The sequence below is a fragment of the Mastomys coucha genome, chromosome X (assembly GCF_008632895.1).
Source record: "Mastomys coucha isolate ucsf_1 chromosome X, UCSF_Mcou_1, whole genome shotgun sequence".
NCBI lineage: Eukaryota > Metazoa > Chordata > Mammalia > Rodentia > Muridae > Mastomys > Mastomys coucha.
This window is the reverse complement of record NC_045030.1, coordinates 42,885,552-42,907,281: the sequence shown is the minus strand read 5'-3', so window position 1 is coordinate 42,907,281 and position 21,730 is coordinate 42,885,552. Positions and strand designations below refer to the sequence as shown.

At 41.2% G+C, this 21,730-nt stretch overlaps 1 protein-coding gene and 1 pseudogene across 2 annotated transcripts in view; one reads left to right on the top strand and one right to left on the bottom strand.

Annotated features, from left to right (window-relative positions):
• The window catches only part of Tmem255a (transmembrane protein 255A), a 52,643-nt gene that overhangs the window by 5,940 nt on the left and 24,973 nt on the right, over positions 1-21,730 (top strand). Inside the window, exons 3-7 of one of the 2 annotated variants that reach the window (XM_031353355.1) lie at positions 8,105-8,167; positions 10,600-10,689; positions 16,714-16,782; positions 18,503-18,574; positions 18,978-19,066. In XM_031353355.1, coding sequence (XP_031209215.1) covers positions 8,105-8,167; positions 10,600-10,689; positions 16,714-16,782; positions 18,503-18,574; positions 18,978-19,066 — 383 coding nt within the window. The remainder of the gene's footprint in view (positions 1-8,104; positions 8,168-10,599; positions 10,690-16,713; positions 16,783-18,502; positions 18,575-18,977; positions 19,067-21,730) is intronic. The other variant, XM_031353429.1, reaches the window with a different exon arrangement.
• LOC116090740 lies at positions 4,573-5,518 on the bottom strand (annotated as a pseudogene).

Sequence of the window (21,730 nt, the reverse complement as noted above, 5' to 3'; positions counted from 1 at the left end):
ACACACACACACACACACACACACACACACACTGGTTTAACTTTTACAAATTTCCTCTCTGAATGCCGTAGATAATTTCTTTAAAATGGGTTTTAATTATACAGAGCAAAGCAGAGAAGATAGCAGATTGAACAGTCAAAAAATCCATTTACATTTATAGGTCAGATCGTGTTATAGCAAATACAATTAGGACTCCTACCTCTGCAGAAGTAAATGCCTGAGAACCCAGATTTGGCTGGGAACAGAGTGCTTTTGCTAATTGAACACATCGGTTATTAGGGAGGAACTATACAAACTCTTAAAATGGCCATTTCCCCACCTAGGTAAGAGTAAGAATGATGGGAAAAATGCAGATCTCTGCTCCATGGCCCCAGAGAGTCTGACTCGGATGGATCCTATGAACACGAATTCTTCCCATAAGCTAGTCTTTGACTGAAAAAGTAATGCAAGCTAAATATACATTATACCAGTCACCCCGGGGAAATATAATTTAGGTGGACCAGCAGTCATGAGGAGAACTAAAACACAAAAGAACATACTTAGCAGTAAAACCAGAAAGAGTATTTTAAGATTCTGTACTGTCAACCTGATCATTTTGAATATAAATTATGGTTGTATGGATCTATGAAAACATTTCTCATTATCCTGAACACAACTATTTTTTTTCTTGACTCTGACTAAATGTATTAACAGTACATGAGAATTTGAATATTTAAAGCAGATAAATTATGGAGAAAGCACTAGATTAGAAAAATTGATACACGTTTCATTTAAACACCAGGATGTTTGGCATTTCAAATACCGGGAGGTGTTTAATACACAGGGAAGTCTATTATAATAGCATGCTAGCTATTCTACCTGAGCTACAACGTAGTATTATCATTCTAAATTGTGTGTACACATATGCCTCTTTAAGGATGAGCTAGCCTGTCTGTACAGGCTGAAAGGTAACGATTTTAAACATTAAAACTGATAAAGACAAACTGGCTTATGGGTTTTTACTGTCTTTGAATGTTTAGGGCATATTCCATTTCAGAAGTGTTTCAAGGACCCTTCTACTTGGAAAGCCTAAAAATAAATAAATAAAATAAAAAATAAATCCACTATTTATTTTGGTTGTTGAATAAAGCTGAAAAGGGTCCTGGGGAGGGGGAGGATGCTCCTTTCATTAAATCTTTACTTACTGGGAGGAGGAGAGGGAGACTCTGTGTTTCCCAAGCAACCCACAAGATGGAGTTTGTCCATCAGTGAGGAAAACCTTTCTGGAGCTCTCTGGTCTCAGTGGTATTATACTGTGGGGCTTCGTGTTTTCTTTCAGTAGAGAAAGGGAATTCTGCTCCATTTCCTGGAGAGGGTCAGTGGACTGAAAAACCATATAGAGTCACAACAGGATATTAGGAGACAGGGACAATAGGAACATTCACCGCTCTAGAAACCTTCTCCAGGCCTGTACGGCTTTCTTTCCCTGCAGATGTAAGGACTATGTAAAGAGATGTAAGGACATGTGAAGTCTGACAACATTTTGAATACCTAGGACATTTGAATGCCTAGCTGTGGCTTGTGATTACGGTAAATTAAACAGACATCCAGAATGTTCAAGCTTGTTATAAAAGATCAATTTGAATCCTGATGTACTGAACAAAACTGTGTATCTCCACAAGTGTCTAACCCCCACGGCCATCTTGTTAACCCTTAGCATGCCATTCAAAGCTCCCTGAAGCCCCTAGCCTGGCCGCCCTCTATTTCTGTTTCCCAACAGCACCTGTTTATAATTTGGGCTTTTCTGCCTTGATAGTGCCACTTACGCAATCTTCCAATTTTTTTTTTAAATTTTTTTCATATTTTTTTTATTGTCATCATGAAATCCTCTCTATCTACTTAATGGGAGCATTTCTTTTCTGTATTTATTTATTTATTTATTTATTTATCTTAAAATGGGTTTTAATTATACAGAGCAAAGCAGAGAAGATAGCAGGTTGAACAGTCAAAAAATCCATTTACATTTATAGGTCAGATCGTGTTATAGCAAATACAATTAGGACTCCTACCTCTGCAGAAGTAAATGCCTGAGAACCCAGATTTGGCTGGGAACAGAGTGCTTTTGCTAATTGAACACATCGGTTATTAGGGAGGAACTATACAAACTCTTAAAATGGCCATTTCCCCACCCAGGTAAGAATAACATCCCAAATGTAGCTTCCTCTCCCTCTTATCCTCCCAGCCTCTTCCTCTATCAACCCTTCCTCTCACCCCTCCCTTTCTTCTCCAAGAAGGGGAGTCCTCAGTGGGAGCATTTCTAAGCTATTGGGGTCCACAGTGTAGTCTACCATCTTTGAACTCTCTACTCCCTTTGTTTATATGGGTCCACATTAGGCAAAATGTACTTTAGGATTTAGACTTTAATATTGCAGAAAGTTACAATGATATGCTGTCTAGCATTTCAGTAGGGCTTTGAGAACCACATAGTCAAGTTCCTTTATAGTTGTATCATAAAATATGAATTTTAATATAAAGCAAGGTAAAGATTATAAAAAATATTCTCACATAACTTCAAGATCAAGCTTTACCACCAAATTGGGTATCAGAAAATTCTTTTAGTTTTCAGAGATTTTCGAATCTCAAGGTTAAAGCAATGGTTTGTGGACTGTTTCAACCAACTGTAGCACGGATTCCCTGACCCCAAATCTCACTGCCCTTGCCACTAGATCCCACTGCAACCCTAACTCCAAATCATAGATCAAATGCAAGCTATGTCACAAGGTATGTACCCAATTACTGGTTATCGAGCCTCTGTCTTGGGTGTCTGGGGCAGTGGGTGGGAATATGAGTAGATAATAGGATCCATTCCCCAGAATCCTTCAGCTGGGGAGAGATGGTCCATTTCTGTAATCCCAGCACACAGGAGCATGAAGCAAGAGGGACAACACAAGCTTGAGGCCACCTGAGTTATTCAATGCGGCTTTGTCTATAAAACAAACAATAAACCCCTCAAACCATAAAAAAAAACTTTAATCTGACTTTAATTTCTAGTGAAATGTCTTTTTACTTGACAAATGGAGGGTAGCCAAAACAAAGAAAACAAGTTATTCATTCAGGTAGTTGTAAAGGTCTAGGCATTAGGTTGTGGGAGGTACCATTACCGTATTTTTTTTTAAAAACTTGTCTTTATTTTTATGTGTATGGGAGTTTCTTGCATGTATGCCTGTGACAGAAGGGAGCCTCAGATCCTCTGGAATTGGAGGTTAGAGGTGGCTATTAGCCACCACACTGGTGCTGGGGACTGAACTCAGATCCTCTGGAAGAGCAGCCAGTGTACATAACCACTGAGAGGTCTCTCTGTTCCCTAGGAGCTAGCATTCGATTAGAAGCAGCTGCCCATTTTCAGGAAACTGCTGGATCTTTTCTTTCTTTTCACTCCAAGCTCTTGGTCAAACAGGTCTTCTCACTCCCTGACGAGAACACTTTCTATAAACTGGATGTGGTAGGCCATACTTTTAATTCCAGCACCCGGAAGGCCAAGGGGGTGGGGGTTGTATCTCAGTGAGTTCAAGGCTAGCTTGGTTTACAGAGTGAGGGCCAGGACAGCCAGGGTCACACAATGAGACCCTGTTGTAAGAGACAACACTAGCAACAACCCAAAGAAGCTACTGACTTCTTAGGCCTCACGATGTGGATATTGATCATTAGAGACTCTGAGGGATAGTCCTGGCTTTGAGATTAAGGTGCCGTAAGAGGGAATGAGTTTTTACAGTTCTCTAGGCTTCTTCTTTCCCTTCTGTCGAACAGGAATGATGGCAACACTCTGCATCATTCCCACAGTCAAAGCTGGGAGGGGTGGGGGATAAGATCATCTGTGATGAAAGGTTCTTTAACTGTAAGGTCTTGCAACAATATTGGTGAGTTTATCTACCTAGCATCTAGGTAAGTGATTGCTTTCACTCATCACTCATTAGATGTTAGTTCCTTTCCCATTGAGCCCCAACCATCCTATGAGCCCAAATAAAATGCCTCCTCTTCTATGAAAATTTAGAGGTTTCTTTTATATAGCAGCTTGCCTTGTATAGATGCCACATATTTTATCTCTCTACTTGATCCTTAAAACAACACTGACTTTCACTTTTAAAATGCTTTCAGATTACATCATTTGTTAATTTTATGCTGGAGGGAGGGTGGGGAACATAAGCAGATCAAGTCACAGTATGTGTGTGTGTGTGTGTGTGTGTGTAAGTCTGAAGACAACTTGTAGAAATTGGCTCTCTTTTTTACAGAATATGGATCCCATAGATGGAACTCAGGTTATCAGGCTTGGTATCAAGGGTCCCTCCATGCTAGGTTATTTTTTTTGAGACAGGGTTTCTCTGTGTAGCCCTGGCTGTCCTGGAACTCACTCTTGTAGACCAGGCCGGCCTTGAACTCAGAAATCTGCCTGCCTCTGCCTCCCAAGTGCTGAGATTAAAGGCATGCACCACCATGCCCCGCTCCTGCTAAGTTACCTTAATGACCCCATTTTATCCCATTTTATAGATGAGAAAGCTGAAGCACAGAGTCTTTTTTTTTTGGTCAGTTTAGGCATCATCTGTTTATTATAAAAGGGAAGCATGGAAATAATTTACATGATGAAATAGTTCAGAACATCAGTGGAATGGTCAGTTTCATAAGACACCATTTCAACAGCGATTTCAGTCGACATACTTTCCAAGAATGTCGCTATGTCTAAATAAGAAATAATCCTTGTTGTCTAGAAGAACATTATCTCTAACTTTCACGCTGACAGTCTGTATCTCTCCACCCTTTCCTTTCCTGCCTGACCCCACAGCCACGACCGTTGCTTGCAATACTTTTCCTTAAGACTTTTCTGGAAGCATAATGCCACCTTTGGTTACAGTTTCGGCGGCGCTCCTTTCAACCAATACTCTGTCAAAGAGCTGAAGCAACTTCCTAAAAGCTTGTCCAGTCACGACTTGCGCCGCCGCAGCTCCAGACTCTGCACTCAGGCAGCTTCTGCAAAGACAGTCCTGAGGGCCGGCTCAAGACTGGCCCAAGGTCACACGATTAATGAGTAGCGGTTACAGGGATATGGTCCGGAATGAATTCTTCTTAGCTTACGTAGTGCTTTGTTTTTATAGCCTGTGCTCCTTAACTTATAGTCTGTGTCTTTCACTGACTGTGAGCTCTTGGGTGGTCAGGTGTGATGTCTCCTTATTGACTGGACTAAATGACGCTGAGATGAGATGGGATGAAGAGCAACAGGATGGGAGGCGTAGATACTATAATAGATAGGCCCAAGGGGTCCAGTTCTGTGGCGTCATGTGTTTCCAGCTAGTTCGACAAATGTTCCATCTATCTCTTCCAGTAACCACCATCAAAAAGTTGTTTGAGAATGTCAGGAATAGCCAGTGTCTTTGTTTCTGGTATCTACCAATTGCTTGTCCTATTGCTGCGACACAATCCTTGACAACAGCGATTTTAGAGAGGTAGGATGTATTACAGCTTACAGTTGCAGGGGACACAGTTTCATTACGCAGGGAAAGGTATGGCAGCAGGTGAAAGAGGCAGCTGCTCACATTGTAGTCAGAGGCAGGAAGCAGTGGTGGATGCTCATGCTCAGCTAGCTGGCTCCTTTATACACAGTCTGTAACCCAGCCCATGAAATGGTCCTGTAGTTAGCGTCTCTGTAAACACCCACCCAGACATATCCAAAGGTGTTATTTCCATGATGACTATAAAGTGTTTTGTTGTAGTTGCTTTCTCACTGTTTGTTCTATCTATCTATCTATCTATCTATCTATCTATCTATCTATCTATCTATCTATCTATCTATCTATCTATTAGCTCACAACCTTCTGTAATTCCAGTTTCAGGGAATCTTGCACCCTCTTCTGGCCACTAAGGGCATTGCACATACCTAATGCACAGTGACAGAATTCTCCAGTTCAAATCACATTAGAGTGGCTCAAAAGTTAAATGTCTTCTAGGTCAGTGAGATGGCTCAGCAGATAAAGGCATTCCACAAAGCTTACAACCCGAGTTCCATTCCTAGGAAAGAAAAGAACTGATTCTTTCAAGTTGTCTTCTGACTTCCACTCACATACCATAACACTCCTGTGTGTGAGTGTGAATGAATGAATGAATAAATAAATAAACAAACAAACAAACAAACATAGTAAATAGTCTTAAAAACATAAATGTCTTTTAAAAATGTAATACTGGGAGCAGAATGGCTCAGTGTTTAAGAGTGGTGGTTGTTCTTTTAGGGTGTGATTATTTCCTGTACCTATTTGGCAGCTCACAACCATCTGTTAATCCAGTTTCAGGGGATTTTGCACCCTCTTCTGGCCTCTGAGGGCTTTGCACATACATGGTGCATAGACATACATGCAGGCAAAAATTTATATACATAAAATAATACATATTTTTAAATTTAAAAATTATGATTCAGGCCAGGCAGTGGTGGCGCACGCCTTTGATCCCAGCACTTGGGACCAGCAGAGGCAGGCGGATTTCTGAGTTCAAGGCCAGCCTGGTCTACAGAATGAGTTCCAGGACAGCCAGGGCTACACAGAGAAACCCTCTTTCAAAAAAAAAATTATGATTCAAATCCCTAGAACAAGACAGTAAATGTTCTCAGTATGCACCGAATAGCAGGTGATATGCCAAGCTCTTTGAATGTCTTATTTCCATTAAAAGTCATTTGAATCTTTGCAAAGCTCTGTAAGATAACATTTCTGTGGTCCCTTCTGTTTTATACACAAGGAAAGAGGCTGAGTGGTTAGTCAGTTCTAGATTACACAGACATTAGCAGAATATCTGTGTTTGCAAGCCAGGCTAGTGTGATGACTACGTTTACATTGGTATATTTTGCAGCGACATATCTTAGTTATACTTTAAAGAAGATTGGGTCGGAGAACAGTCTATGTCTGGTCTTACATGAGGATAATCTCAGTATCCCGGGATGGAGTAGTTTATCCATTCGGACACATAAGCTTTGGTTTCCCAAGAATGGTTGCTGGTCCTGTAGAAGGAATCTTTGCTTCCTTTCAGTCTCTTCCATTCTTGGGGTCTTGAGGCAAACAGTTCCTGGACAGGGGCCCATCAGACCCAATCCTTGGGTTCACTAGACTTCCCAGCCTAGATGTAAAACTTGGGAGTCTTGAGTTAAAACAGATGACTCTGAAAGTCAAGGTAAAACTGCGGTGCAAAGCAAGAGCATTAGTGAGGCTGAAGAGAGGTGTACCTACATCACTGAACATGTGTTAAGATTTATTGGTCCATTCTCACCGCTTTTTACTTCTTCCCTTTCCATCTCCATCAATAGCTACGGGTTAGTGATCGTTCTCAGCTGAGACCGGTAGCCTTCAGTCTGCTAATGGCAGAGCTGAGAGGGCAGTGGGATCTTCTACACTGAGCCATAATCCTGGCCACTTAGACAAGAGAAATTGGTTTTCAGGGTTTTACACTGCCATTTCTGTTCACCCTTTAATGAATGCTTTCTGTCCATAAATGAAGCAGAGATGGAAAAAGAGGCGAGTAAGTGCTAACATAAATTGCAGCAGGTCAACCACAAATACAGGCTTTCAAAAAAAGTTCTTTATTTCTATTTTTTTTAAAGTGTGGGTTAAGGTGCTTGCTGATTTCTAAAGTACTTCCTGAGTTTGATTAGTATGCCCGATGCATCAAAAATTGCCTTTGCAAACCTTTATTCTATAATCTATGCTTCACAATAGAAGGTCCTTTTCAAAACTAGAGATCTGATGGATAATGTGTGCTTTTCACCATTATATGTCTCTTACTGAATCACCAGCCATATGCTAGGTAATGGGTATTAAAATTGAACCAGGCAGGCACGAAGAAGCTGTAGTTGACCTTTACTTTTAGTTTGGGGGCACATGAGCTTCTTTTTTCAGTGTGAGTCATTGCTACAGGAGAAAACTGAAAATAATGGGAGAATATACTTTCATTGTAAGTAGTGTGTTTGTGTAAGAATCTACACGTGGCTTTGACATTTACACTCCAGTTCTTTTCCACTGTCCTGAATCATGGCCAAGAACTGGAATGACTGTGTGGGAAGGTTGATTGTCTTTCTAAATGCTATGTTGTCTTACAGCTTGGCTTTGGCTCATTCCTTGGACTCATCGGATCAAACCTGATTGAGAACAAGCGGCAGATGGTAAGTTTTCGTCCTCTAGAAAGCTCAGTGTTTATGTGGATAAAGCACACATCTCTTAAGCGTGTGCAAATTTGGCCCCAAAGGAAACTGTTATTTCACCTTTCCCGCTAAGCCTCCAGAGAACTTATCTCACAGTGTTTTGAGGCTGGTTTGCATCTCTTTAAGCTTTCTCTTTCATTCTCAAAAGAAAACTTCGGGCTGTTCAATCAGGCTGCTGGTCTGGCCTAGAATGCCGGGTTTCTGTTATATACTTTACTGTAGCTCTGAATATTACTGACTTTCGTAGCTTCCTTTTGGTTACATAATCCTCTGGAAAAGTTTTCACAAAGTTGTTTTTTAAAAAATCTTTTAGGAGATTATAATCTAGGGAACTTCAATTAAGAAAATACGTGTAAACTGGGCTTGGTGATTCATGTCTCTAGTCCTGATACTCGGGAGGTTGAGAAGGGAGGATCTGGAACTCAGCTCAGATCTCTTTCAGTGATCTTGAGTTCAAGGCCTTCCTGAGCTATTTGAGACCTTGTCTTAAAATCCAAACACAAACTAAAACCAAAAAGAGGAAGAAAGTAAATGTAGTTGAAACATAGATCAAACTAAAATTACGAAATCAACTTTACAACACTATCTTTGTGTCTTTGCCGTCCATAGTTCAAAGGCAAGTACGCAGTAAAGTTGAGAGGAAGGATCAGCATTTGACAGAAGCTGAAGCCTCAAAAGTTCACTGTCCTAATATGATCTCTTAAAGGCGAGCTGCTGTGTTTTCCTGGTTAATTTTGAGAAGGCTTCCTTGAGGGCAAGGGGTAGAATGGATAGGCTGAATTGCAATTGCAACACAGTTTTATAGAATTACAGTTCAGGAAGTCTGGTGAGTGGTCAGACACTGGACTAAGGTTAGACTCCCCTTGAACAACTCTTAGTGGCATCCAAACTTTGGCAATGGGGTCTGTTTAACATCAGGCTTAATCAAATAATGTAATAGCTCTAGGGACACAAAACTCTAACCATATACTTCCCCCAGCAATATGGGAATCACTGCCAGGGGACTTCTAATAGTTTCTTCTTCCATTTCACCTGGACTCTATCCCTTGCCAGTTTCATTTTCACTTTGGGCTTAAATTATTCAAAATAATGGGGGAGTTTTAATTGTAGAGCTGATCATAGCATAGCTAATAATGCCAATTTCATGACATCGTTCATCCATTATTTACCGATTATCTGCAGTGCTGTGAAGTGAGATTTATGGAAAGAGGTTTCTGAACAACTCCCAAAGGAGATAAGTATTTCTGCTCAGCCTGCTGAAGTGGGTGAACCCTAGGCTAGCCTTGGCTTTGATTTTTTTCCTTCTCCCTGGGGAATAGCTTGATGCCATGTTATTTCCTCCTCTTTCTCCCCAAAAGCCTCAAGAAAGAAAAATGCTGATTCCATGTAGTTCAGAAGGTCAACCACAGCAGATTGTGAGCTCATGTATCATATCTCCTTGTCCTCGAAGACAATCTGAAATTTTGATGCTCCCATACCTTGATATGTAGCATCATCTTGGTACTAGAAGATGAACTTTAGAAAAATTTATGTTATCTAACATGATCAATAAATTTGGCAATCTGGTTTTATTATTTTCAATGCATACCTGCATTCCTAACCCTTGGATGGCTGGATTAGAAGTTTAATATGAGACTTAGTCACAAAATAATTTGAGCCAGCCTGGACTACATGAGGCCATGCCCCCCCCCCAAAAAAAAGAGTGAGAAAGAAATATTTTATATAGATCGTACAAAATTTACCCATTTCAGACACATCAATTCTTGCAAAATCTCTCTGGCACTTAACTGGGAGTAAATTGAATATCCTTTTTCTTCAATGATGCATAACATGATGTAGAGTTATATAGGACCCAAAATCACTCTTGTTATCATCAGTGTCCATAATGTCATCAAGCAGCAGAGTTAGGGGTATAGAAATCAAAGGCCAGGAACTGGCAGGCATCAGTTCTTTCATAGACTCAGAGTAGAGACACTGGAAAACAACGGTTCCACTCACCGTAACTCCATTTCAACATAAATAAAATACAGGGTTGGATTACATGATGTCCAAAGTCCAACATTTTTCTGAATCTGAGGATGGAAGGGCTATGCAGTCGAATTCCTCCATGGACAGCATACTGGATACCAGCAAGCTTCTTCATTCGGTGCTCACAGAATGAATTTCTGAGCTTACCCTGAAATTATTTTTTAAAAAATGCTTCAGTTCCCCCTTCTCTTCCTCCCTGCCTATCCCCATACCCACTCACCCTGCATGACTGAAAAAAAAAAGCATCCTTGTCAGTGACAGAGTAGAGTTCTGCTTTGGCTGGCAGTCTCTTGGGGATTACCTCGTCTCCAAAAGCAGCAACAGTGGAAGACTAACAGACATGTTCCTTTTGTTCCCTCCTGCAGCTGGTGGCTTCTATCGTGTTTATCAGCTTTGGTGTGATTGCAGCTTTTTGTTGTGCTATAGTTGATGGGGTCTTTGCCGCTAGACACATTGTGAGTATTATTTACCTTGAGTTGAATTGTACAATGCTATAATCCTGCCTTGAATGTGCACTGAGTGCTTTGAGGGGCACAAGTATACAAGGGAGAAGGAAGCTCCTCCTCTGTCTTCAATAGTTGGTAGTCAAGGTGAGAAAACCAGTGAAGAATGTAAGCATCTAGAAAAATGGACCTAAACTGGCAGTACAGACTCCAGGTGCCATAGTGGTCCATCTCGGGCTCCAGAGAGCAGGGAAGGCTTCCCTTTCCAGTGGCATTAGGGATGGCGTAGCCCCTTGGCGTGTAAAATTTGGAAAGACAAAGACAAAGGCATTGGGGTAAGGGAATGTCTTGAAGGTAGGGAAAGAGCAGCAGGGTAGTATCATGGCTTTGGACAGCCATGATGGGGTCCTGTGGAGACACAGATCATTTGATTCTGTAGCAGGAAGCCACATGGTCCAAACCAACCTCCCCTTCAACAGCTACAAGAACAGACCATGAGGACAAAGGTACCTTTCTCAGGTACCCAAACACTGCTGTTCTTATGACAGTGGTTGGGACGTAATGATGAAGTTGGATGTCTGGAGAAAGTTTAGAGCTAAACTTCCCACCCTGAGTTTAGTTCTTCAGTCCAGGTGTCAAATGTTTCCCACTCTGCAGAAGGATAACGGCCATTTTCACTCCTGACTAGTCTGTGACTAAGAGCATGTCCATTGAGCTCTCTATAGAGGACCTTGCTCCTCACTTTTAAGTTTAGTTCCTTGACAATTCCATACATGCATATAAATGCATCTTGATTGCTGCCTCCATTTCTCTTCTTTTTATCTCCATCCCACTCCATCAACAGCCCCTCCTCTTTCCCTGTCCCTTTCCCAGTAATTTTTCCTTTTGTGTCTGACTCCTCTGATTTGTTCACAGACATCTGTGGGACCATTTGATTGGAACTACCTATTGCAACCTGGTGGTATCACCAGTGCCAACATAACTGAAGGAAATGACACCCTCTTTTTTACTGAATTTACCAGTAGGAAATCATTTAGCAATATGAGTTAGGGCCTAGGCTCTTCTAGCATTCATACCTGGCTGCTAATGGGCCCCTTTCTTATGCATACCCAGAAAACCCATTCATAGTTGTCAAAAAAATGTGTATTTCCCTCTGAAGGCGCATGTTTTCAGCGCCTCTCCATAGCGTTTAGCTCTTACATTCTTCCTACTCCATCTTCTACATTATTTCCTGAGCCTTGAGGGTATGGTATAAGTGCTATGTTTAGGGCTGAGCACTCAACTGTCAGTGATCCTCCACACCTTTTGCAACTGTAAGTCTCTGCATTTATCAAAGTTCACTAGAAAGGCTCCTGTGATTAAGGCTGAGAGTGATAATTGTCTATTTGTATAAACATATATATTTAGAAGGTGGTTCAGTACTTTGTCAATTTAGCTAAACAATGGAATTAAGGGCCTGTGACTTTCCTCACCATGCTCTTGGCAGCAGAGTTCCAGTAAAGATTCCCTCCTATGGGGTGGGCTTCAAGTCCAATTACAGAGTGCTTGATTACCACCCATAATAGTTATCATGAGTGGGTGCGTTTTGCCTGGAAGGTTGGTATCATAATTCATAGTGTTCAAAGCTGGCGGTAAGACTACTGATGCCTTCTCCCCATTGGCAGCTTAGGTAGCACCTCCTGCTCCTGCCCTTCTTTTACCATGTTCTGTTTCACACTGTTCCAGATTTCTGGCCCAGGAACAACTTTTCCATTAATCATAGTAAGCCTAGTGCCTAGAATTCATACTTATTTTAGAGTGCCACAAAAATGGTATTATTTCTTCTCAAATAAGAAGAAAAATGGTGAACTTTTAGGTTGAGACAAAACATAGATATATTTGATTTTATACCAATGTGGTCATAAAGTTGGTTTAAAGAAATACTTTTCAGTGGGAGAAAGGGGACTAGAAAAACAACAACAAGAAGAGCCTTGGACATAGGAAATCATTAAGTAGCCCTGATGTTCTCCAAAGACCAAAATCAAGAGCAAGATATAGCAGCTAAGCTCCAGAGTAAATTCAGTTAGTTTTTCAACTGAACTAAACTTGGAAAATTAAGGTGTTTTGTGAACTGTTGGAAAGTGTATTTTCCCAAATAATTGAATTAGAGAAAATTTAGCTTATCAAAATTTTCTGTGTATCACATGGCGTGTTGTCATGGCCTAATTGTTGATTTAAGGTCATTTGGTGATGTGTCAAGGATGTGAGTAGATGTGCACTAAGAAGACATTATTTTTGATGAAGCTCCTTCTTGGAGTTCTCTTCCAGACAGAAGAGTCATCACCTTATTAGGCAAGATCAAAGGAGATCATATCGTTAATACTATCACCTAATCTGCCTCTGCAATAGTAATTTAGGAAATAATCTAGGTAGGGAAAAAATAAGGTATGGGAGAGAGATGCCCTTTCTCTTTTTTTTTTTTTTTTTTTTTTTTTTTTGAGGGCTAAGAATATAAATACTATCCCTCCCATCAGATTTCTGTATTCTGATTGTAGCTGAGAGGTGCCATCTTTTATTCACGTGTTTTTTATTTAATTCCTAAATGATATACCAGTAACTCTTAATGGTTACAATTCTGTCCCCTAACATCACAATTCTTGTGGTCCTTGCATGTTGCTCTCTGATTATATACATGTTTTTATATTGTTGGTTGCAGTCAATCCTAGTGTGCATGCTATTTTGTATTCAATAGGAAACATCCTAGTCGCACTAATTCTTTGTTTTTATGTATTACATTTAGCTTTTCAATGTGTCCTCACGTCTATTACCTCATCTGAGACCTCTAGCAATCCTGTGAGATAAGTAGGGCAGGCATTATTATCCCCATTTGACAAGCAGTACTTACTCTGAGACAGTTTCCATGGCAACATAGGCCTAGTGGCTCAGAAGCCTGCCGTAGATTTTGATGGCATCATGAGCTAAAATGGCTCCCTTTTCTTCTTTTTTCTTCCACTCATAATGTTTATTTTTTTTTTTTTTAGTATATTCACAGTTGCACGGAGACAACAGTTTTAGATTTTTTTCCATATCAAAAAGAATCCTTCTATCCTTTGCCTATTATAGCCTGTCTCTCCATCCTCCCCAACCCCAAACAACTAATATACTTTCACCTTAATAGATTTTCCTATATTAAACATTTCATACTAAAGGAACTCTATATGTGGACTTTGTGATTGGCTCCTTTTATTTAGCATAATGTTTTCCAACTTCATCCACATTGTATCGTGGATTATTCCTTTTCATGGTGTACACTGTATTGTCCATTCACCAGTTAATGGGTTGTTTCTTCCATTTCATGATTATATACGATGATGCAGTTCACATTTGAGCACATGTTTCAGAATGGGCATATTTGCATTCTCGTTTCCTTTCTGTTTTGGAGCAAAACCGCTAGGACATATGATAACTGGGTTTAATTGTTTAAGAAACTGCCTGACTGTTTTCCAAAATGGCTCTGCTGTGTTATGCTCACCATCAGTGTATTAGGATTCTGGTTTCTTCACAGCCTCAGCAGTTTCCATTATTATCTGATTGTGCCTGTGAGTGAGAGGCAGTACCTCATGGTTTTGATGATCACAGTTTTAGCTACTTTTCCTGTTGCTGTAGTAATGCCATGATAATTGCAACTTATGGGTGGGCTTAGTTTTGCTCACAGTTTGAGGGCATGGGCAGGGTACATGGTAGGGAAGTCATGGTGGCAGGAACCTGAAGCCATGGTGGCATTGCATCTGCAGTCAGAAAACAGGAAGGAGAGATGCTGGTTCTCTGCTACCTTTCTACTTTTTCAGTGCAGAGCCCCAGCACAGGAGCGGCTGCCACTATCCTTTAGGGTGGGCCTTCTTGCTTCATTTAACCTGAGCAAGATAACCACTCACAGGCATGATCATGTGCCACCCTAAATGATTTCTCACAAATATACCTGGAGGCTTGTCTCAAGGGTGACCCCAGATCTTGTCAGGTTAGTAATCATTATTATTATTATTATTATTATTATTATTATTATTATTATTATTATTATTATTATTTTGGCTTTTTCGAGACAGGGTTTCTCTGTGTAGCCATGGCTGTCCTGGAACTCACTCTGTAGACCAAGCTGGCCTTGAACTCAGAAATCTGCCTGCCTCTGCCTCCCAAGTGCTGGGATTAAAGGCGTGTGCCACCACCACCTGGCTGTCAGTAATCATTATTAACTACCGCAGCAACCAAGTTACCCCCAAGTCCCTTTGTAAATTTTATAGTTGGTGAGTTGTACTGTGGTATTATATTTTATAGTTTTTGATGGTATCATGATGCTGTTAAATCACAGCTCTACTAGCTGCCTTTCTGTCTCAGAAGTCAGGCCACACTCCCTGGCAGCCTCAGTTTCTCTCTGTCTCTGTCACTTTACTCTGTTGTATCGTATTTTCTCTCTCTCCCAAATGTCTATAATAGAAATTTACCTTTCAGGGTTAGAAATAGAGTGAAATGAATAGCCAAGAGCATGTCCTAAAAGGGCCCAGCATACAGCCATCATCTAATATATAGCAGTACCCTTTTCCATCGCATCTTGCCAAGGTCGGCAGTCCTTCAGGCTAAAGAGGTTGCAAACTCAGGTTCCATGGCCTCTTCTCACCCCTAAATTGCCTGTTCTTACCCTTTTTCTGGGGATCAAGTGTAGAATAGCAGCAAGACATAGCAAGTGGGCAATCATCCTGCATCCCTGTCTTCATTTAAGGGCGGTAGCTGAATGGCAAAACCAGGTCATATAGGGCTATGGCCAGCACTATGGTCGAACCTTTTCTTGAGCACAATAATAACGAATATACTGTTACTCCAACATAGAAAAACACATCCAGTTATGAGCATGAGAGTCCTCCTTCCTTTCTAGTCCGACTCTAGACCGAATTAACAGCAATGCACTTTTGTAACACTGAACAGAGAAGAGAATTATGGAGCATGAGCTAATGGAAAGCCCAAGGTCATTGATGGGGTCACAGAATAGAAGGCAAGAGGCACTCAATGCCAAGTATAGGGGATCCTAAATCACAGGTACAGGGTAAATAACCATCAGGATTGAAAATGAGGCAGAAGGGGAAAGGCAAAAGATAATCCTTTCTGCCTGGGCACTTTGAACTAAGCCCCTAAGGCCATTTTGCATAAATCAGTCTCTTAGGCTAATGTGACTTTGACCAAAGAGCCCCTCCTACACAGGGATGCTTAGTGTCAGTTGTGCAAATGACAGCATTTTTGGGTTACAAGTTACAAGTTTCTAGGCATATCTGGCTTGTCTCTTCTTTCTAACACTCATGCCCGAGAGAGAGTTTTATCAGAAAGCAAGCAGAGTAAATTAACTGTCCTTGATCGCCACATTAATTTTTTCCTTCTCTTTTGCCCTAGAAGTACCTTTCTTGAGTTTGTCTACTTTACCTATCTGTGTAGGAGAGTGAAAATGGCTTGTAGTAGAGTTGAGTTAAAATCTACAGCCAATTAAGCCCATCCTCCAGCCACTGATTTTTTTGCCTCTTCCTTTTGAAAAGGCGTGGAAATAACAGCAGAGAGCACAAATCAACCAGCCCTTATCTAGACCCCAGGTGATAATGAGACTTCATAGTCAAAGCCACGCTCTCTCTATTTAGAAGTGCAATATTGCAATAACCTGGAGTTTTGAATCTTGCTTCCTAGGGACTGTTTGCAAGGAGACAAAGCCTAGAAGGAAAAAAAAAAACAAGGAGGAAATTTCAAGAGGCTCATTTTTCAATAATCTTCCTGGTTTCTCATTAACTGAAGTAGTTCAACAGAAAGCAGTTATTAGAATGATCTTGCCTGATCCATACATTCTCAGGCCCCAAATAGGTAGCTTTTAGAATTTAACGTAACCTACTGCCTCTGTGTGTGTGTGTGTGTGTGTGTGTGTGTGTGTGTGTGTGTGTGTTTTCAAATCTTATATTAGCAAGCAGGGCTATTGATGTTTTACTTTACAAAGCCAAAACCCTTTTGGTTTGGTGTTTCCCTTTATAGGATTTGAAACCACTCTATGCTAACCGGTGCCACTATGTTCCCAAGACATTCCAGAGGGAAGCTGAGGAGGTGAGCCACAACGATGCTGCATGTCTTTACCTCATGGGAAAGTCCCTTGCTTTATCTGACACAACCTTTCTTTACCAAAAAAATAGATTTATTTATTATTTTAAGCATATGAGTGTCTTACTTGCATGTACATATGTGCACCACATGTGCACATAGTTATGAGACACCATGTGGATGCTGGGAATCGAACCCTGTCCTCTGCAAAAGCAACAAGTGCTCTTAACAGCTAAGACAACTCTTAAGCCACGAAACTCTCTATAGTATTTTTTCCACAGACACAAGGTTCACTACTAGATGTTTTGAGCTATTTGTTCAAAGCATAGTGTTAATGAGGACATGAGCTCATAGATTGGAGCCTCATGAAGCCTAAGCAGATTAATTTTGTTCTATGGCCATAGGGCTGGCCTCTGACCCTAGCCAGTAGTCTCTCATTGTGTGTCTCTCCCCCATCTCTGCCAATAATGATTCAGTTCCTGGACTTGGTGTTCGGCTGGAAGAAGATATGAATCCCAGCAAGACACTGTGCTAAGAAGGCAGAGCCTGAATGCCATGCATGGAATGCTCTGGAGTTTAGATCAGGATAACTAAGCAATCTGGTCTATCTCAAGGTTCTAAGGAGGCTCAGCTTATTAGTCTAAGAGGCCAGCCTAAGAATCCTGAGTAGGCTCAGGAGAGTATTCCTTTTGTGCCCTACACATGTCCTGTGTTCCCTGTTGCTTCAGTTAGAGGAAATAGCAGTGGCAACATTGGGGGTGGGGGGGGCACGCACTTTCATTTCAGCAAGTCACAAAACCCCTCCCAACCAGTGGAGTCCAACATACGGAATTCTACCTATGTTTCTGGGAATGTTAACAATTTGGTACTCTGCTAACCTCAAAATGAAAGTCATTCACTGTGAGGATACACCCAAGAGTACATTTGCCCCACAAATCTCAGTGTCTACAGAGAGGGGAGGAGACAAAGTTGGGTGGGTAAGGATGTGGGGAATGGGCATAGGATGAGGTAGGAAAGGGGACAAATAGGATGCAAATGCATTATATGAACTTCTCAAAGAACGAAGAAAAATTACAAAAATAACATTAAAAGACAGCACACCTGTGACTGGAAAGGAAAAAAAGAAAGGCAAAGGCAAAATGGACACTACATCACACAACCTCCTGGGGAGGCACTTTACATAAAACATAACAGGAATGGTGCCCTTGGAGTTAGACAAAGTCATAGTCTTGCTCCCAAGGCATAATGTTAAATGCTTTTATTACGATAGTATCACCTGGTTCCCACCATTTTTGGTTAGCAACCACAAAGTTACCATTTTTCTAATTGTTCCTGGGTTAGAAGGAGGAATGAAATGTGTATGTGTGCTAACAGCATATCAAAAGGCAACAGGCACTTTGATGAAGGACCCAATATGAAGAAAAGTGCTTATTTACTGCAACAAAGTCAAACAAATGAGAAAGTACTTTACTGCACCCTTCCTGGGAAGGGAACTTGAAAAACATTCTTGCAAGCAAGAGAAGGTAAATGCAGACTGTGCCTTATATTTCTAATTTTGAAAAATGTTTTTGCATACTTAAACCATGGAACTCTATTACAGCGATTCTCTTGATTTCACTGTGATAGCCTTTTTTGTGTTAATTTCCCAACTTCACAAATACTAATAACAGTTTCCATAAGTTTGCTTATAATCCTGTTTCTCTTAACTCGATTTTTCCTGTATAAGGTCATAACTTCCTCATCCAAAATTACTCCTTCTACGAGGGCTTTGAGGAACCTTACCCAGGCAGTTAAAGAGGTACTTCTGTACTCAAGTGTGCATGGATGGCCCCTCTGTATTCCTTTGTATAAGATGCTCTTTCTTCCCGTGCCTTGATTTTCTCACCCCTCATATCCTCATTCCCTAATATCCATTTAATATAACATATACTGTTCCATCTGTCTTTCCTCTCCTCTACCTCTACCATATGAGTTGGGTACTAAGGACTGTGGCTGGGGCTTATCGGAATCCCAGATACACAGGTGCTTGCTTTATGCACAAGCACAGCTACCTTTCTGCTTAGCCCCATATTTCGTTTGCATGGGTATGTGCACATAATAGCCATCATTTCTGTCTCCTTCAGTCACTAACTCACATTTCAATGCCAGAGGACCAATCCTGTCTAGTGCTAGCTTCTCTCATTGTTGTATTGTGTCCTCAGGTGAACTGCCCTCAACTTAGCCGTGGACTTTGCACACCTCGCATCCGGGGCAACACCTGCTTCTGCTGTGACCTCTACAACTGTGGCAAGTGAGTCTAGTGCCATGGGCACAGAAGTAATTGTTTGACCATAGTGGGTGCCAAGACTGGTGAGGGGGGTATGGTACGGATTAGAGAAGTAGTGGCTATTGGTCTGTCATAGATTCCACCTCACAGGCACTACCAGCTTTCTCCGGGCAAGGCACCACACTGGCTACTTTCACACACATAGTCCCATTTAATTTTCCTTGTAGTTCATTCTTATTTATAAAGTCTGGAGAGTTGTCATCATTTGAAGGAGAAGTGAAGCCCAGAGGGAAGACACAATCAGGTAAAGGTCATATAGAACTTGAATGTACAAGTAGTAATGGAATCCAGCACTATTTGTACATTCAACATCATCCAACAAATATTCACAGACACCTTCTCTGTGCCTGGCCCTGTTTTACACACTAAGGATTCAGGAGGAGAGGCCCTTGGCCCTGTGAAGGCTCTATGGCCCAGTGTAGGGGAATGCCAGGGCCAGGAAGTAGGAGAGGGTGGGTTGCTGAGCAGGGGGAGGGGGAAGGGAATAGGTTTTTTTTTTCCAGAGAGGAAACCAGGAAAGGAGAGAACATTTGAAATGTAAATAAACAAAATATCTAATACAAAATGAAATAAAATCCTTTAGAAAGAAAAGAATTCAGCAGTGATGAAAGCCAAGGTCTTTGTCCCGTGGAGCTTGTATTCTAGCAGAGAAGAGAATATAAGTACATGCAATACATAATGTAATGCTAGGTGTGTATAGAGTTTCAGAGAAAAATGAAGCAGGGAGACATCAATGAGGGAGAAACTGTGTACACGAGGTAGGCATGGGATGTCTCTTTATGAAGGTTTCATGTGTGAAGGGACCCTAAGAAACCTGGAAAGCGAATCAAGAAGATAATCAAGAAAAGAGTTGGTAAGCCAAGGGGACAGCAAAATATAAAGGCTCTGAAGCAGGGTTAGTGCCAGTTGTGCTAAACCATCCAAGCTCTTTGCCTTCCAATTAGGATTACAGCAGTTATTCTTTCAAAGCATTAGGTGCTAAGAATATGGATGTTAGCCTAGTAGGAAAGGCAAATAGATGAACAATCGATACGTGAACATAATAGCGCAGTGAGCATCAGGGGATATAGCAAGGACTCCGGTGGCACAATGAAGGATAAGGAAGAGTTTAGGATATGAACTAAAAGCATGCGGAGGTGGGAAGATATGCTCACAAGTTGTCAGGACTTAAGAAGTGGAAGGAACTATAGAAAATATAGTAGGTGGTGAACACAAGGCAGGAACCAGGGTCAGATGTCAAAGAACCTGCTGTCTACAGTAAAGACTTTTGCCTTGACCATGTAGGCAATTGGGAGCCATGGAGGTATACAACATGGAAAATGTATAGGTAGACACTGCAGATGCCTGGGATGCAATGAAAGTAGGAGGTATTTTTTTAAAGGATAATTTAGGTGAATTATAAGAGAGGTGTGACAATGTGATGCAGATTATGAGGGAATAGCCCTTCATATAACCTATTGTTAGCTAGTGCTTTCCTATGCATGACTGTTTTCAGACTTAGTGTAGGAGAGCTGAAGGCCAAGGGAGGGAGGGAAGAACTAGCCCAGGAGGGCTGGATGGATGGAGATGGAGAGGCCTGGAAGGGAAGCCACATATATACTCTCTTCTTGTTGGTGGTCCTGGACCAGTTTTTCTGGCTTGAGGATTAAAAACTTGACAGGCTGGAAGCAGAGCAAGGGGGAGAGTTCACCTGGGCCTCTCACTTTCTTTGCTAATACCAATCTCATTTCCTTGGATTGTCTGACAGTAGAGGAAGAGAAATTCAAAGACTCAAAGGAGGTATAAGGTTTATCTAGGTGGAAGGATGGTGCATAATTATTCAAGTTGGCCTCCTCAGCTGACTTCCTCTGTTCTTTATCCTCCCTCTCTCTCTCTCCCTTTTCCCATCTACTCCCTTGTTATCCCCTTTCCATTTACTCCCTTGTTATCCCTTTTCCCATTTACTCCCTTGTTATCCCCTTTCCATTTACTCCCTTGTTATCCCCTTTCCATTTACTCCCTTGTTACCCCCTTTCCATTTACTCCCTTGTTACCCCCTTTCCATTTAGTCCCTTGTTATCCCCCTTTCCATTTACTCCCTTGTTACCCCCTTTCCATTTACTCCCTTGTTATCCCCCCTCTTTGCTGCTCTTTCCCTCTCTCTCTCTGCCTGCCTGATTTGACCTCAAGGAGCAGGGGGTGGGAGCTGCCATGACTTGGATAGGGTCTGAGATCTGGAAACTTATGGGGGAGATCTAAGAAGGGATCTATTACACACACACACACACACACACACACACACACACAAAGACACACAAACACACACAGAGATACACAGACATACACACACACAAACACGCAAACACACACACACACACACACAGGCATACCTTTCCCTCTACAATAGGTATGTTTCAGAAAAAGGATTAGAAAAAAATAAAATGTTACTTCAATCCCATTTATCTGAGCCACAGGTGAATATTTTCTATTTTTACCCTCAGTGGAGACTCAAACCCAACTTATCGTTTACGTTAATCTAAATTTCACAATAACTGACTTTCATAAAGCAACTCTTACCAGTATTATTTTTAAGGAAGGAATTTTTTTCTAGTTTATGAAATACTTTTAATATTTTTCTGTTTTTTTTTT